The 16,028-nt window shown below is 41.4% G+C and overlaps 1 protein-coding gene across 2 annotated transcripts in view; it reads right to left on the bottom strand.

Moving 5' to 3' along the window:
* Positions 1-16,028, bottom strand: part of AFF4 (AF4/FMR2 family member 4) — a 139,155-nt gene that overhangs the window by 56,436 nt on the left and 66,691 nt on the right. The window contains exons 3-4 of one of the 2 annotated variants that reach the window (XM_040344622.1): positions 14,274-14,400; positions 2,066-2,815 (exon numbers count right to left, since the gene is read on the bottom strand). In XM_040344622.1, the coding sequence (XP_040200556.1) occupies positions 2,066-2,815; positions 14,274-14,396 (873 nt within the window). In that variant the 5' untranslated portion in view covers positions 14,397-14,400. The remainder of the gene's footprint in view (positions 1-2,065; positions 2,816-14,273; positions 14,401-16,028) is intronic. The other variant, XM_040344623.1, reaches the window with a different exon arrangement.

Here is a 16,028-nt window from a genome sequence, read left to right as displayed (position 1 = left end):
TGCATTTAGAAAACAAAGGTGCTGGTACACGACATATTTACTGGCCCTGTCCCCCACTCCCCATCCTGAAACATCCCCCACAGCAGTTGAGGGGAGAGAAACCAGCAGCACCGTATGGGGAATCGTCACGGCAGGTAATGATTAGGGTGGGCCCAGGCACACCTGGCGCACACCCCCTGTGCACGCCTATGCTCAAAACCTATAGATATGGCAACTAATACTTTCACAAGATAGTCAGCACAGCAATGTCGCAATTGTTTTTTTTGTTATGAAATTGGTTGTTTCAGTGTTGAAGATATGCTTCCTCATCTAGCTACCATCTACAACTCTGTGCCACACCCAATTTAAAATGGTCTGTTGCAAAGTGGAAAACTGTTCTGTGGTCAGACAAATCGAAATTTGACATTCTTTTTGGCAACCATCAGCATAGCATCCTCCAGACTAAAGAGAAGAGGGACCTTTAGGCTTGTTATCAGCTCTCGGTTCAAAAGCCTGCATCTCTGATGGTATAAGGGTACATTAGTGTGTATGGAATAGGCAATTTGCAAATCTGGAAAGGCACCATCATATTCTGCCATCCATAGATTTTTTTTTTTCTGCTTTGTTTTTTAGGGAAGGCCTTGCATGTTTAAAGGAGGACAACGTTAAACGACATACTGCATCTATGCCAACAGAATGGCTTTGTAGTAGAAGAGTCCATGTGTTTCGTTGGCCAGTAGAGACCTTTCACCAATTGAACATATTTGCCAAATTTTGAAATAAGTAATCCAATAAACATGACCAAGGACTAAGGAGCAGCTAGAATCCTATATCAAGCAAGAATAGGACAACATTCCTCTCCAAAATCTCCAGTAACAGATCTTCTTAAAGGAAGAGATGATGCTATACCATGGCCTTGTCCCAACTTTTCCGACAGGTGTTTCAGCCATTAACTTCAAAATTACCTTTTTTTTTTTCTTAAAATGGTCAATTTTAAACCAAGGCAGGAAAATGACATAAAACTATCTGTACCTGTAACTTCTGTGTGCAGACAGGAAGAAGAGAGCACTGCCTGCACCTCCTCCTGGAGCTCTCTCCTCCCTACTGCTATGTGTTCTCTTACTGGCAAAACAAAGCTGTGCGGGCCCGCATTCTACCAACCAATGACGTTATTGGTTGCCATAGACGGGTTAAGCCCCCCCACAGTTTTGCCTGCGAGAGCACACATAGCAGACATAGCAGCAGGGAGGAGGAGAGAGCCCCGGGAGGAGGTGTGGGCGGTGCTCTCTTCCACCTGTCTGTACACACAAGATACAGGATCGCTATCAGATTAGATAGTACAGGGCACGATGACCTCCCCTTAAAAGTGTTACTAAACTCAGGACCCTGCATTCACCATCTGGTCATCCACAGTACATAGCAGTCTTGTGACTTCTATGAGTGTCTGGTTTAAGCTTGTAGGGGGAGTTTTCATTCTGCACTGACTGTCCTACCAGGATGTGGGACCACTGACACTATCTGGACAGTGCTGATTGGCCATGTGCTGATCACACGCACCCTGCCAAGAAAAAGAAGAACTAGCAATAAACACCAAACTGAGCCCCCTCCCAACCCTCATTTAGAGTGTCAGCTTTCTTGAAATTGGGGTTGTAGATGGTAGCTGGCTGCGGGAGCAAATCTTAAACACCAAATAATTTTTTGCAAACGATCTTAACATATACATGAATGTTTGGTTTTAACAAGGCATGCCTGTGTAGGTATTGGAAAAAGTCTATAGGCAACCCCAATCCCAACTCTCTACCAGGGTTAAATGAACCTGGGTGGAAGTGTAGGGCATCAGACTCGTCCACTGAGGGGTGTCACCATGGCACCTGCACTCAATGTAATGATGAAGAAGGGTCACTGACATGATGTCAGAGTCCCTCTATCTTAGAAAGAAGAAGACCATGCATGTCCTGTGACTGTCATGGTCTAAAGTTGGGCTTAAAAAAAAAAAAAAACAAAAAAAAAAAACATGTGAATAAATATGACATGAAAAGAGCAGACTAAACACAAAAAAAATATAAAGTTTTTTTAAATAACTTACATCTAGAGGCTGGGAAGGTATCTTCAACTTTGTTAAATGTGCTTTGCTGTTTGATTTTAGTTCACTCATACTGTTGCTTTGAGACTGGCTGCTGTAGTGTTCAGAAGACAGTTTTGGTTCCATAGACTCTGGCCCATCCATGGGACGTACATAAGCCGTAGGTTTCTGCAGCATTGAGCTAGACTTAGACATTAACGATGGGGGGAAAGCCTGGGTGGGATGCTGCCCGCTTGAAAATGAAGGTGCTCGAGAAGGAGAATCCCAGTTAGCATCAGGGTCCCTTGGAGATTTAGAGCGTTGCCGATCCTTGCTATGGTGATCATTCCCATGAGAACGTGAATGGCTAGAACTTAATGCAGACTGTTTGGCCGGACTAATGGAACGAGATTTAGAGTGATCTGATCCATGTTTTTTACGGCTGCTGCTGTAAGACTCCCTGTCGTGCCTTTGACTGCTGCTGCTACCACTACTCCTGCTGTGTCCTCCCTGGGAACTAGATGAGGATCGTTTCTGGGACTGTGAAGTGCCTGGTGCAGGGCCTACAGGAGTCCATTTACTGCTCTGGTGTGAGTTACTAAGTCTCTGATCTGGAAAGAAACCCTGTCCAGACTTATCATCTGAGGGTGGGGGAGGAACAGTGTGCTTGGGAATCTCAATCGGCAAAGGTCGGTCACTTATCATTTCTTTCATCTCATCGTAGTTTCCCAGCATGCTCTGGATACGGTTTGATAATTTATCTTCCTTGGCCGTCTAAAATTTAGAAGAAAAAAAAAAATCAGTTTAGACATTTAAAATTAACGAAGACAAAAAACATATATACTTTAAAATTAGAAAAAAAACACAACACACTTTGGAATGTTGAATCTAAAGCATGCCATACAAATACCCAACCAAATGCCATTTGGTTGGGTATGCAGCCAGCCGAGTACAAACTTTCCTCTGTCAAAGACAGAAGCCTACTGCCTGTGTCCAATAAACACAGGAAGTTCAATGGGCAAAACAAAAAGTAGCAGCTCCTTTCTTCACAGACTCATCCACCAGCTGAAAACAACAACATAAATGTCACAGTATTACATAAGATAATATACAACATTTTCAATTATTGAGTATTAACAATAAATTGTTTATAGGGAGACCCAGTATGTTTGGAGCAGTAAACCTTGATAAATGATGGCACAATCTGAACATGGAGAGGGTCACTGATTTAAAGTATCAGCTGGGCTTTTCTTACTGACAGCTGTAACACATTGCCACAAAACACAACTTCAGCTGGTCTATACTAACATTGTGACATCACTGGGTAACTAGTAAGCACTCCAAGGGCCTGTGTCGACAAGGCTTTTGCTTGTGTCATAAGTCACTTCTGTCCAAACACAAGTCAATATGAAGAGAATGAATACAGCTTACAAAGATCAAATATAGTCTGGGAGGTGGTCAACTACAGGTCAAATGCACCTGCAATGCACTCCTAATCTCGGTGTCTCAAATATTGCCTGGAAGCTGCATTATAATATAAGCTCAAAGTCTGTAGATACAGGCCATAACTATTAGGCCCCGTTCACACAGTCGGACCATTCAGGTCCGCCTGTCAGTTTCGTCAACGGACCTGAACGGCCGATCCATGCAATCCTACGGAGCGTCGGATGTCAGTGACATCCGACCCGATCTGCCAAAATCAGATGTATGGCGATACGTCCCCATCTGTCCATAGTGGATCGGATGAGATCTGATGTAAATGGACATGCGGTCTGTTTTTATCAGATCTCTCCATAGGAGACAGCGGCCCTGCACAAGCCCCTCCCTGATCAGTGAGCAGAGAGGGACTTGTCATCTGCCGGCTCAGCGGAGAGAGATCTCCTGCTGAGCTGGCGGACTCTGTAGCGACGGAACCCACCTCGTGTAAAAGAAGCCTTACAGTGTTTCAAGGACTTCAGATAGAAACATGAAAGCAATCACTGCCAACTTTGTTTACAATGTTTACTTTGTTTAATGCAAAAATACGCATTGAGCTTACCAGAAATCTTGTCAGATGGCTGTTCAGCTGCCTGTGCTTACTCGGTTACATTTTTTCTAGGTATCTCTAAACACAGAGGGACAGCACACACAATGAGGAACACCTAATCTGATTGCAAGGTCCACACACAGGTGCCTGGGCTATGTGTCTGTACCAGCAATTTATCTCTGAAAAATCATATAATATATATATATATATATATATATATATATATATATATATATATATATATATATATATATATATATATATATATATATATATATATATATATATATATATATATATATATATATATAAATCCTCCTCCCCCTGCTACAGCAGTCTTTTAGAAATCTGCCTTATATATTAGAAAGCAACTATGAAAGTAAACTACTGTCTGGGAGGAACACCCTCAAGCTGTTGGGTCTGCTCATTAGAATATTATGCCCATTAAAGAATCTTTCCCAAAAATGCACAAAGGGTAGACTTGGACATGCATCTAAATTTCCCTTGCCCCTGAAGCCCAATCTACTTTCGTATCCCACTGTAGAAGTTACCGACAGGTGGTGAGGAAGCGAGGAGACCCACCCTCACCACCTGTTAACACAATTTTTGCTAACAAACACGCCGATTTGCAATTGCAGAGCGTTTGCGGTTCTTCCGCATTTACTTGAATGTGTAGCGTTTGGCAGGTGGCAACTACATGCACAAAGCATCACTGGCATGTAAACGTACCCATTCACTGCCTAGTGGATCTAGTAGAACTATAGCCAAAAACATTTTTTCTTCATTTTGGATAGAGCAAGGGAGGGTTATAACCACCTGCCAGTTTATTTTTTGCCATCTGTGTCCTATTGGAGACATTTCCCCTCACTTCATGTCCCGAAGCCACAACAGGATAATAAAGGAAATCCCTTGGGGACCAAAGTCACCAGAACAATTTTCCTAATTTCAAGATTTCCCCTCTATTACTTTTCTGGAGACAACTCAAAATTTCGAATTTTCTTTTACTTTCAACGACAATGGTAAGCAGGACACATTGAGAGGGATAATCTTCCTAAAGGGACACAAATAAAAACTGACCTGCACTTGAAAAGCATCTGCCATTTTATGGGCAGTTTTCAAGCGCCTCTGTGTGAAAGGGGCTTTGGAGAGACACTGATGCATGCGTTTTTAATTTTAGTGATGGACAATTCTAATGTGGATACACAAAGCTGCAGATTTAGGTAGACTTTTACATGCGTCATAACATCTTATAAAATTAGGCTTTCAGGAGTTTAGTTTTAAAAAAAAAATAAAAAAAATATATATACATAAAATAAAACCCAGGTAACACAAAGCAATGGTTTGTTTCTACAGCACCAAATTTGCCATTTTTTTTTTACTTTTAATGGAAAATACAGTGGATTTTTACAGTTGTAGAATGTTTAAATATCACCATGCATTGTTATTTGTTCAAAGTCTGATTCTACAAATATACATACAAAGCTGTGTACATCCAGAGAATGATGGGTTTATTTCTGAGAACGGCCAGCATTAGCTCCACATGTGTTGAACTTGCACGATTTCTAACCCACAGCAGCGTGATCATGGGCTAAAAGGAGTTTTCTGGCAGACCTGCCGATAGTGACGGAGACAATCCGATCTGTTCCCGAGGCCTGGGCACCCGAGTGAGGGAAAGACATCAAACGTCACTTCCGCCCAATGGTCTTAAAGGAGAAAGTTTTTTTAGTTTTTTTAAAAAGACACTTTATTATTGCATTTAAGCGTAAATGTGAGATCTGAGGTCTTTTCTGACCCCAGATATCACATTAAAGGCTCTTTCACACATGTGAACCGTATAGCCATTTATTAGCCATCCGTTTTTGGATGAAAAACTGAAATGCATGTATCCCTATGGGATTGCTGGTGAACATCCACTGACACCCGATCTCAGTTTCTGCAGACAGAGGAAAATCCTATTTTTCCATCCGTCAGGTGATCAGATCGGATGAACACGGACAGACGGTCTGTGTTCATCTGATCCCCCCATAGAGGAGAGCAGAGATCTGACAGGGCGGTCCCTGCACAGTGTGCGGCGACCGCCCTGTCACCTGCCAGCTCAGCGGGGATCAACGGAGCGATCCCCGCTGAGCAAGCAGATGTTAAAGCGGGGGTTCCGTGGCCCAGCTTTTTTTTTGTTTTTCAGCATTCACTGGGGTATAACAATAGTGAGGTACACTCACTTCTTTGGTCGCTGCATATATCCGATATCCGTTTTCTCAGCAAAGAAGGAGTTAAAAAAAATCCGTCCGAGGGAGTTTCCATTTTGCTTGTGGGCATTGTGAAGCCCACAAGAAATCACTTCCTGGAAGCGGTGAATGCTGATCGCCCAGCATTCACCGCTCATTCTAGAGCCTGCGCACGGTTTATGGCGAGTAGTGCTGTAAACTAACTGGTTGCCATCACAACGGGCAGCATCATTCATAGTTCACACCCCGTTGTGATGGTATGCACAAAAAAAAAAACCTGACGCGGCTCAGTGCGGGGATAGAGCTGCAGCAGTATCAATTTCGCTTGAAGGCCATTTCACAATGTATCCCACACTGAATTGCGGCGCCGGGGAAAGGCTTAGAAACGCCTACTCCCGCGGGAGAGGAATCCCGGAAGTCTCTATTAGAAAGGCAATAATACGGTAATTATCTATGAATAAAAAAATTGTTGTGGCTTTTGATGAAGTATATAGTGCAATGATTGTGTTAGGATATAGTTGATATTTTGGGTGAACCTCCGCTTTAAAGGAACGGATGCTTACGGGATCTGTGAAAAAGCACTAAAGGAGGTCCTGTCGTGCTTTTTTTCTATTACAAGGGATGTTTACATTCCTTGCAATAGGAATAAAAGTAACCCAATTTAAAAAATAAATAAAACAAATGAAAATAAATAAGAAAAAAAAATGAGTGCCCCGTCCCGCCAAACTCATGCGCAGAAGCGAGTGCATATGAAAAAACTGTTCAAACCACACGTGTGAGGTATCCCTGCAATTGTTAAAGTGAAGGCAATAATTCTAGCACTAGACCTCTTCTGTAACTCAAAACTGGTAACTTGTAGAAAATTGTAAACTTTGCCAATGGAGATTAAGTGCCAAAGTTTGTCGCCATTCCACGAGCAGGTGCAATTTTGAAGCATGACATTTTAGGTTTCAATTTACTCAGCGTAACCTTATCTTTCACAATATAGAAAAAAAAATTGGGCCAACTTTACTGTTGTCTTATTTTTTTATAAAAAAAATGGTATTTAAAAAAAAAAATAATAATTACGCTTGTAAGGCCGCTGCGCAAAAACAGTGTGACAAAGTATTGCAATGACCAACCTTTAATTCTCTAGGGCAGGGGTCTCCAAACTTTTTAAACAAAGGGCCACTTTATTGTCCTTCACACTTTAGGAAGGCCGGATTGTGGCCAGCGGGGGCAGAAAATGTCCCGGTGAGAATAAATGTGGCCTCAGGGTTGGTGGTCAGTAGGAGGAGGAGTAGGTCTCCTATCAGTAGGAGGAATAGTATCCCATCATTGATATTAGTAGAAGAAATAGTGCCCCCTTGTTGGTGTCAGTGGAAGGAATAGGGCCTCATATCAGTTGGAGGAATAGTGCCCCAAGGGACGCATAAAGGCTAGCAAAGGGCCACATCTGGCCCTCGGGCCGCAGTTTGGAGACCCCTGCTCTAGGGTGTTCAAAAAATAAATATATGTTTGAGGTTTCCAAGTAATTTTCTAGCCAAAAAAACCCTGGATTTTAAGAGTCTATTCCACATTTTCACAGCTCTTACTGTGAAGAAACCTTTCCGCATTTAGAGGCCGCCGAAAAATTGCACCTAAGATCCGACGGCGTACTAAGACGTACTCCTGTCGGATCGATCCGAGATGCAGTCGTATCTTGTTTTGTAGATACAAAACAAAGATACGACGCGCAAAATTTTAAATTACGCGGCGTATGAAGAGATACGCCGGCGTAATTCTTTCGTGGATCTGGCTCTAAATCTTTTCTTCCAGACGTAAAGAGTGCCTCTTTGGTCCTCTGTGCTGACCTTAAATGAATAACTCATCAAGTTCACTATATGGACCACTTATGTATGTATACATGAATGAGTGAAAAAATAGGCGATACCTATAAGCCGCGCACACTGAACCAAACTAAAATGAAAAATATTTGTGAATCTGTGGGGAGTAGCTCGCAGTGAGACCAAGTCTAAATGTGTAAAGAAATTGAATTCCAAACTATATATATATATATATATATATATATATATATATATATATATATATATATATATATATATATATATATATATATATATATATATATATATATATATATATATATATATATATATATATATATAACAAATATTTATATATATCAATAAAGTCCATAATTATATTAAATTAATGAATAAATATGTCCATGAACCACCACCAAAATCTTCAGTTCAAGTGAATGCTGAAAAATCCGCTGTTTTCACCATCCACAAGAACTAAAGATTTGTGGTGGTGGTTCATGGACATTATATTTATTCATTAATTCAATAAAATTACGGACCTTCTTTATTGATATATATTAATTTAATATTCTTAGCACTATTCAATTTATTTATATGTTTATATAATTGGTTTGGAGCGCGGTATGAAATAGATTTTTTCAATTTCTTTACACAATTTCTTTATATCCTCCTCAAGAGAAAAAAAATTCAGTTCCTTCAATCTTTCCTCATAGATGACCTCCTCCATGCCTCTTATCAGTTTGGTTGCCCTTCTCTTTTTGAGAACTGGTGCCCAAAACTGAACTGCATATTCCAAAGTGAGGTCTTACTAATGATTTGTACAGGGGCAAAATTATATATATTTTTTTAGGGTTTCAAACACCAAGTAGGAGCTGCATTGCTTACTGGTGCTGATGCATTTTAGTGCTAAACATTGCTGACTGCGTTTGTTTTTCTTTTGTTCTGTACTTGTATACAAAAAAATAAACTTGGATTTCATGTTTAACCGGTTCATCAGGATCATCAGGATCAGAATGAAAAAAAAAAAAAAAAAAAAAACATTTGCAGAAAATCTACAGTCATCACTGGTAATAACATGCTGGTTGTCAACATAAAATACCTGTATGTGATATTAAATATTTACATGACTGAAGAAAAACAAAAGTATTAATGTCATTAGGGCTAGTTTACATCTTGAATCGCACATGAACGCAAAGTGCATTCCTGTGCCTTTCACATGGGATCTGGGTGCAGTGCGATTTCAGCCCATTCACTGCACCAAAAAGTAAACGCATGCACCACTTCAAAAAGTGCACAGCAACCAATCGCATGATACTACTGTACTATGTGAGCTGGTGCAGGCAAACGCACTGCATTTGTGACCTGTGTTTGGGGTGTTAACACTAATGGTCAGCTGCAGATCACAGGTGCAGTGCGTTTTGAATGTGGTAAGGAAACTCCCATTGAACACAGGTTTCTGGCACTGCATTCTAGTATGCTACAACTTCAGGTAAAAAAAAAAAAAAAAAAAGCCTTCTGATCTGTTGCTCCCCCCACCCCAGCACCCCCCTTATACTTACCTGAGCCCAATCTCGATCCAGTGCCGTGCTCGAGAGCAGCAGATCTTTTGTTCTCTCTCTCTCATTGGACATGAGAGCAGCAGCGGGAGACACCGACTCCTGCTGTCTTCAATCGCATCTGGAAAGAAAGGAGTGGTGGTAGGGCCAAGCCGCGCTCTGTGTCATTGGACAGGTACAGCCCGCGTAAGGGCACCCATTGCAATCGGCTTGCTATGGGGGCACCCAAAAGTGGGGAGGAGCCAAAAGCATCAGCAGGGGACCCCAGAATTAGATGATCTAGGCTACTATGTGCAAAACTATTGCACAAGGCAGGTAAGTGTAACATGTTTGTTATTTTCAAAATAGAAAAGGTTTACCTTTACAATCACTCTAAAGTGGATGTAAACCCATTTAATGAAATTTGAATTGGGCACATATCTGCAGTATTTTATCTCCCTTCAAAAAGCCAAGTCCGGTAGCTTGTAGCGGTCTTCTGACCCATTCCTCTGTTATCAGCCTGATACCTCCTGAGAAATTCTCTGACACATCAGATAAAAGCAGCCTGACATTTCTGTCCAGGGAGGCTGCTATAAATAGAGTAGCAGGGAGCTGGCCCTGTTACAAAACACCTCAGAGTCTCTGCCTATGTGGAGAGGGGGTGTGTGCGCCTTTCCTCCAATCAGCAATTTTAGCTGTATGCCCAGACATCACACTCTGTGTTAAACAGGAAGAGAAAAGACAGCAGATATACATGTAAAACCTATGTAGGGAGATTTGGTTCATCCCTGTGTATCATCTGAGGCTGTTCACTTCACTTGGTGTATGGACGGCTTACATCTACTTTAACTTTACAGTAAATTTATTGTTCAAGCATTTGAGTTAGTCACACAGATCAAGAACTATTTATATGTACGTATGGTAACGTATGCCAGAATAGAATTTTAGAACAGCCAACACCTATCTGTAAAAAAAAAAATTCCACGCAAGATTTATGATTTACTAATCACATCCGAGACATATTACCCTAAGGGCTCTTTCACACGGGGCGGATCAGTGATGATCCACCCCATGAACTTCCGCTTGCTCAGCGGGGATCGCTCCGTTGATCCTCGCTGAGCCGGCGGATGACAGGGCGTTCCCCGCACACTGTTGAGGGACCGCCATGTCTTTTCGCAGCTCTCCTCTATGGGGAGATCGGATGAACACGGACCGTCTGTGTTCACCTGATCCGATGACGGATGGAAAAATAGTGTTTTCCTCCATCTGCAGAATCGGAGGATTGCGGCACCGGGCGAGATCGGGTGTCAGTGGATCTTCATGAAAAAGCGGACATACGGTCCACCCGTGTGAAAGATCCCCAAGCATGTCTGAAAATTATATTCTTGTCACACACTATCCTCTGCTAGTGTGAAAAATACAATGTTTCAGCTGGAGATTAAAGAGACGGCACAGTTTGAGTGCCAACTGTGTCCTTTAACTACCACAAAATAATAAAATCTTCCATACAGTTAGAAGTTTCCTGCAGTCCGATTAATGTACTTTGACTTGCACTTTGACACCTGGCTTGGTAGCAGTCAAATATACAGAAGCGTGCAGTAATTCCTCAAATGGAAACTCCAACAATAATTAAAAAGCCGACAGAGGTTCTAACCCTACCCCAAAAAAAAAAAAAAAAAAAAAAAAAAAAAAAAATGATTTGGCAGGAGACTGGCTTTCTTGCCCAGCTTTGTCAAATAAAGAAGGTGGGGTTATGGTTTAGAAACCAGGAATCTAAAGAGTCCATTCAAAACGGATTTAAAAAAAAAAACTTGAGCAAAGTAGGAGAATCAGCCCCAAGAAACAAATCTTATTTTTTCTGGAAAGGAAGTAATGTGCTACTTCAACCAGGAATAAATGCTGTGACCTTAAGTTACAGCGCTCCTTGTTCATCCTCGTGATTTCCTAGAGTACAGCTGTGTATAATGCATTATGAAGCAATTACCGTTACTACCTGTGCACCTTTTGTTTCAAGCAGTATGGACACCTACGATCAGATAAAGCTGTATATTCTGTCTGATGCAACACATTCTAACCAAACCACAAACTATAAGCACACACAGTTTTCAAAACAGATCTTGGCCAACAGTTTAGAAATGCTCAAAATAAAATGGATGTCCACATAGGCCAATGCCATGTTGGTACTTATCACATGGCGTTTATTTTCACACACAAAAAAGGAACAGAAAATATTCAAACAGGCTGAATGGATTACACTGGTCAAGACAGATATTTGTCAAAATACCCAGGATATACAACTCGATTAGGCCTACAAAAAATAGTGAGGAACATGAACACTTTAAAATCTCCAGAATATTGTAAACAAACTGTCTGGCATAAAACTTACTCTAGATCAGCCTCTCTTAGCCTTTTTAAACCCAGAGAAACCCCTGAAATAACTTCCCAGTCTCAAGGAACCCCTATTAAAAAGGACTACATCTCTTACATTATTAGTGTGATGGTCAGTGATAAGAATGCCGTTTACACACTTGTGGTCATTGGGAAGAATTACCCCCTTACAGATAGCTAAAAAGCAGTGGTGTCAGTGGGAACAAGGAAGCCCTAGCAACTTCTGGAGAAATCCTTGAGTTCCAAGGAACCCTGGTTGAGAAACACTGCTATATAGATGGATAGTGAAAAAAAATGAAAGACCATATCACCACATAAAAATACATCCTGATACAGGACTTATAAAAAAGGACTGCAGGCAAATACAACTGAAATATTGTTTACCCTTCCCAAGAATTAGCAAAAAAAAAAAAGATGATATCCTATGACAATTCCTAACTGCCATCCGTACTGTGATCCCCTGCCACTGGCACGTCTCACCAACCCTACTAGAGTGGGCAACAGAACCAAACTTCATATCTAGCATTTAAAACCATGTCTAGGTCATCAACAAAATCAAAAGTTCCTATACAGGGACTTTTGTCATAGAATTCCTGAGAGTTCTGTCGAATGGTTCAAGCAGTCCATCTTCTCTCCAATGGCTCTTTCACAATGGCAGACTCTGCCACTGGATCCACCTGTTTTGGATGAATCTGTCACGCCAATCTTTACCGAGCAGGCGGACAACGGGTCCGTGTCAGCTCCACATATGCAGAGCAGGCACAGCCCGCTTTTCTCTATGGGCGGTTGAATGTAAACGAGCCGCCTGTCCATTTACATCTGACTGTCATCCGATTTGATCGATGGATGGTTTACATCCGCTGCTCCATAAAACAGCAATGGATGGTCCGATTCCCCTACTAAAATTATCTTCTCCTGCCAACACACAACCACCCCCCCCCCCCAAAGCTAAAAAAACACACCACCACACGACGCACCCTTACCCAGGTGTTGTGGTGTTATACATCAAATAGATCACTGGCACAAATTCTTGAATTAATGCCATCTCCAAATGTAAATTTGATAATCCTCCCATTTGGAGGTTCCTTCAATAATTCTGATGCACCCATGAAGTAAAGACATGCAGATACTAAGACAAATGCAAATTGGTCTTATTTGGACCCAATAACTCATGCCAATTATTCTCGACTGCAACACTGGTTATGCCGTATATTGTATAATTTCCCCCCTTATTTTTTGCATTCTGTGTCCAATTTATATGAAAAATCTTCAATAAACTCAGATTGAACAAGTGATTTGCAAAGATTGACATACCTCTGCCACATCACACTGCCAAAATGATGCCACTTCCCGCATCACCTACCTGCTAACTTGGCAGAGGCGATACTGATTTATTGCTGAGAAAGCAGCAAGATACCCTCCATTTCTGCATTGCTGAACAAGTAACAAAATAAGCTCCTTGCTTTGCCGTGTGGAAGTGGTGGGTAAAAAAAAAATAAAAAAAATTACAAGTTCAGCTGAAAAAAATTAGAAATCCTTCTGCAGATAAACATGTTTAATTGAATTGCATATTTAGTGGTTTGGCTGAAGTTCCACTTTAACCAATGTCACAGAAACCGTCTATTATACCTGTTCGGATCAATATTCACATTCAACTATACAGCAAACATAAAATCCGTGCCTAGACCCACCCATTCTTATCAGGAGGAAAACTTTACAGGAGTCATGTTTGATAAAAGGGAAGTGCGACTGACTGAGCTTTTATTTAAGCTGTAGTGTCAATGGCAGTATGTGTCTACTACATCATGTTTATCCAGTCTGTGCATTCACAATAAATCCACAGATTACACCTAACAATTTATGAAGCTTGAAAAACTGTGTTCTTAATCCGGAAGCAATTAGGTGATCTCAACTTTGGAAGGACAGAAATTCCAATGACACATTAGTGCAGACTAGAAACCTACAAGTCAAGGCATGTAATGTACCTCACAAGTATTGTGTATGCTAGCAGTAAAGGGACAGAGTGCACACTGCTGACAGACTGTCCTGCAAAAAGGCAAGTCAGAAGCAGCAGGAACTGCCAGCAAAGAGGAGGGGGTGGAAACATGCAGTACATCATGTGTGCTTGTGTACAGTAAATCACAAGACTAACAGAGTCCATAGAGACCTTTTGTAACAAAGAAAGACTTACAGAAAAGAGTCTGATAAATCAGTGCTGCCCAGTTTATAAGCATTTAGTGGAAAAACACTTACAACTTTATAAGGTTCAGCAAAGAGAGGAGAGGTAGATGGAAAGGTCTCTTCGCCCTGCTGAATTTCTTGATTTCGCCTTTCCCTTTCTTTCATACGCAGCACGTTCCGTTCTTCACGGTTCATATTGCTAAAAAAGAAGGAGAAACAAAGTCAAGAAGTTGAAAAAAATCAGTTATTTCTTCCATGCTGAGGAAATATTCTTCAAAATAGTTCACTTCTGAATTTCCAAAACCATAAAAAGTGTATTTATGTTGCTTTGTCCAGAAGCTTAACAGCCTACAAATAAAATTGGATAATGGATGTAACCTGGAAACACAAGAGCTTATTTACTGGTGTTGCTATGGATTATAAAGAGCACGAGCGAGAGAGAGAGAGAGAGAGAGAGAGAGAGAGAGAGAGAGAGAGAGAGAGAGAGAGAGAGAGAGAGAGAGAGAGAGAGAGAGAGAGAGAGAGAGAGAGAGAGAGAGAGAGAGAGAGAGAGAGAGAGAGAGAGGGGAGAGAGAGGGGAGAGAGAGAGAGAGAGGGGAGAGAGAGAGAGAGAGAGAGAGAGAGAGAGAGAGAGAGAGAGAGAGAGAGAGAGAGAGAGAGAGAGAGAGAGAGAGAGAGGGGGAGAGAGAGTTCCATCTAGTGAATGGAAAGAAGATTACTCCCAACTAGTGGGGAACCTCACAGAGGAAAGGAAGAGAGCGCTCTCTTCTAGTGAGGTTCCTCACTAGTTGGGTGTAATCTTCTTTCCATCCACTAGATGGAACTCCTGTGTTCTTTCCGACACCCCTAACCATTGGTGTGTAAAGCACTGAGTGACGTCAGCGACAAGGGCTGCTTATGCGCGTTTCAGTCTTGCGTCCGTTTCCGATCTACAGACCGGATGGGGAGTATAAAGGGCCGCAGGCTCCAGCTTTTCAGACACTGCTGGAGCCCCTGGGACAACGTCTGCTGACTATTGGCATAGGTAACAATTGAATTTGCTTTCTATATATTGCCGTTTGCTCTCCAAAGAATCGGTGACTTGAGTGCTGTCTAACTGTCTTGAAGGCTTGTCGCCTATTATCGTCCAATGTGCATCTAAAGTCTGACACAGGGCTGCCTTTTGCCCTTTTTCCGAGTTATGTTTGTAGTTCCATATTTGATAAATTTTTGTATCACTTTTGCTACAGTATTTTGACTGATAAGTAAAGCTTTGTGATCTACTTGCAGCCTTCATCTTTGTGTAAAGAAATAAGTTTCTCTCTCAGGCCTTGTGACATTTCTCTTCTATGCAGTGCCATTACTGACAGCCTAAAAAACAGGAAGAAGTTTTAAGTAACTTCCATTTATAATCAACGGTCTGCTGGACACCTGTTTAATGACTCACCTGTAGTTGAATTCTTATCAATAAAGATTGTCTAAAATTTAGCTTTGCTCCTAAGACTTTCATCGGGGTATATTCATTTTTGCAACACGGTCTTGAATGAATTTGTTAGAAAAAATACTTGTGTGTGCAAATTACCAAATCTTGGTTGCAATCAACGACCCACATTTGTGGGAGCATTTTGTAGAATAGGGTCACTGTCTCATAGAACAGGGTTTGATGTTGTTGCACTTCAATGCAACAACAAACTGGCAATAACGGACACAGAACTATATGACGTTAAACTGGCAGTAACGCACACAAAACTATATAGCGTTAAACTGGCAGTAAAGCACACAGAACTATACGGCGTTAAACTGGCAGAAACGCCAGAAAACGCGCTCCGTCACACCTAGCTCGCGCGC

The sequence above is a fragment of the Rana temporaria genome, chromosome 3, assembly GCF_905171775.1.
Source record: "Rana temporaria chromosome 3, aRanTem1.1, whole genome shotgun sequence".
Taxonomy (NCBI): Eukaryota; Metazoa; Chordata; class Amphibia; order Anura; family Ranidae; genus Rana; species Rana temporaria.
The sequence above is the reverse complement of the archived record's forward strand: the minus strand, read 5'-3'. Positions and strand labels throughout refer to the sequence as shown.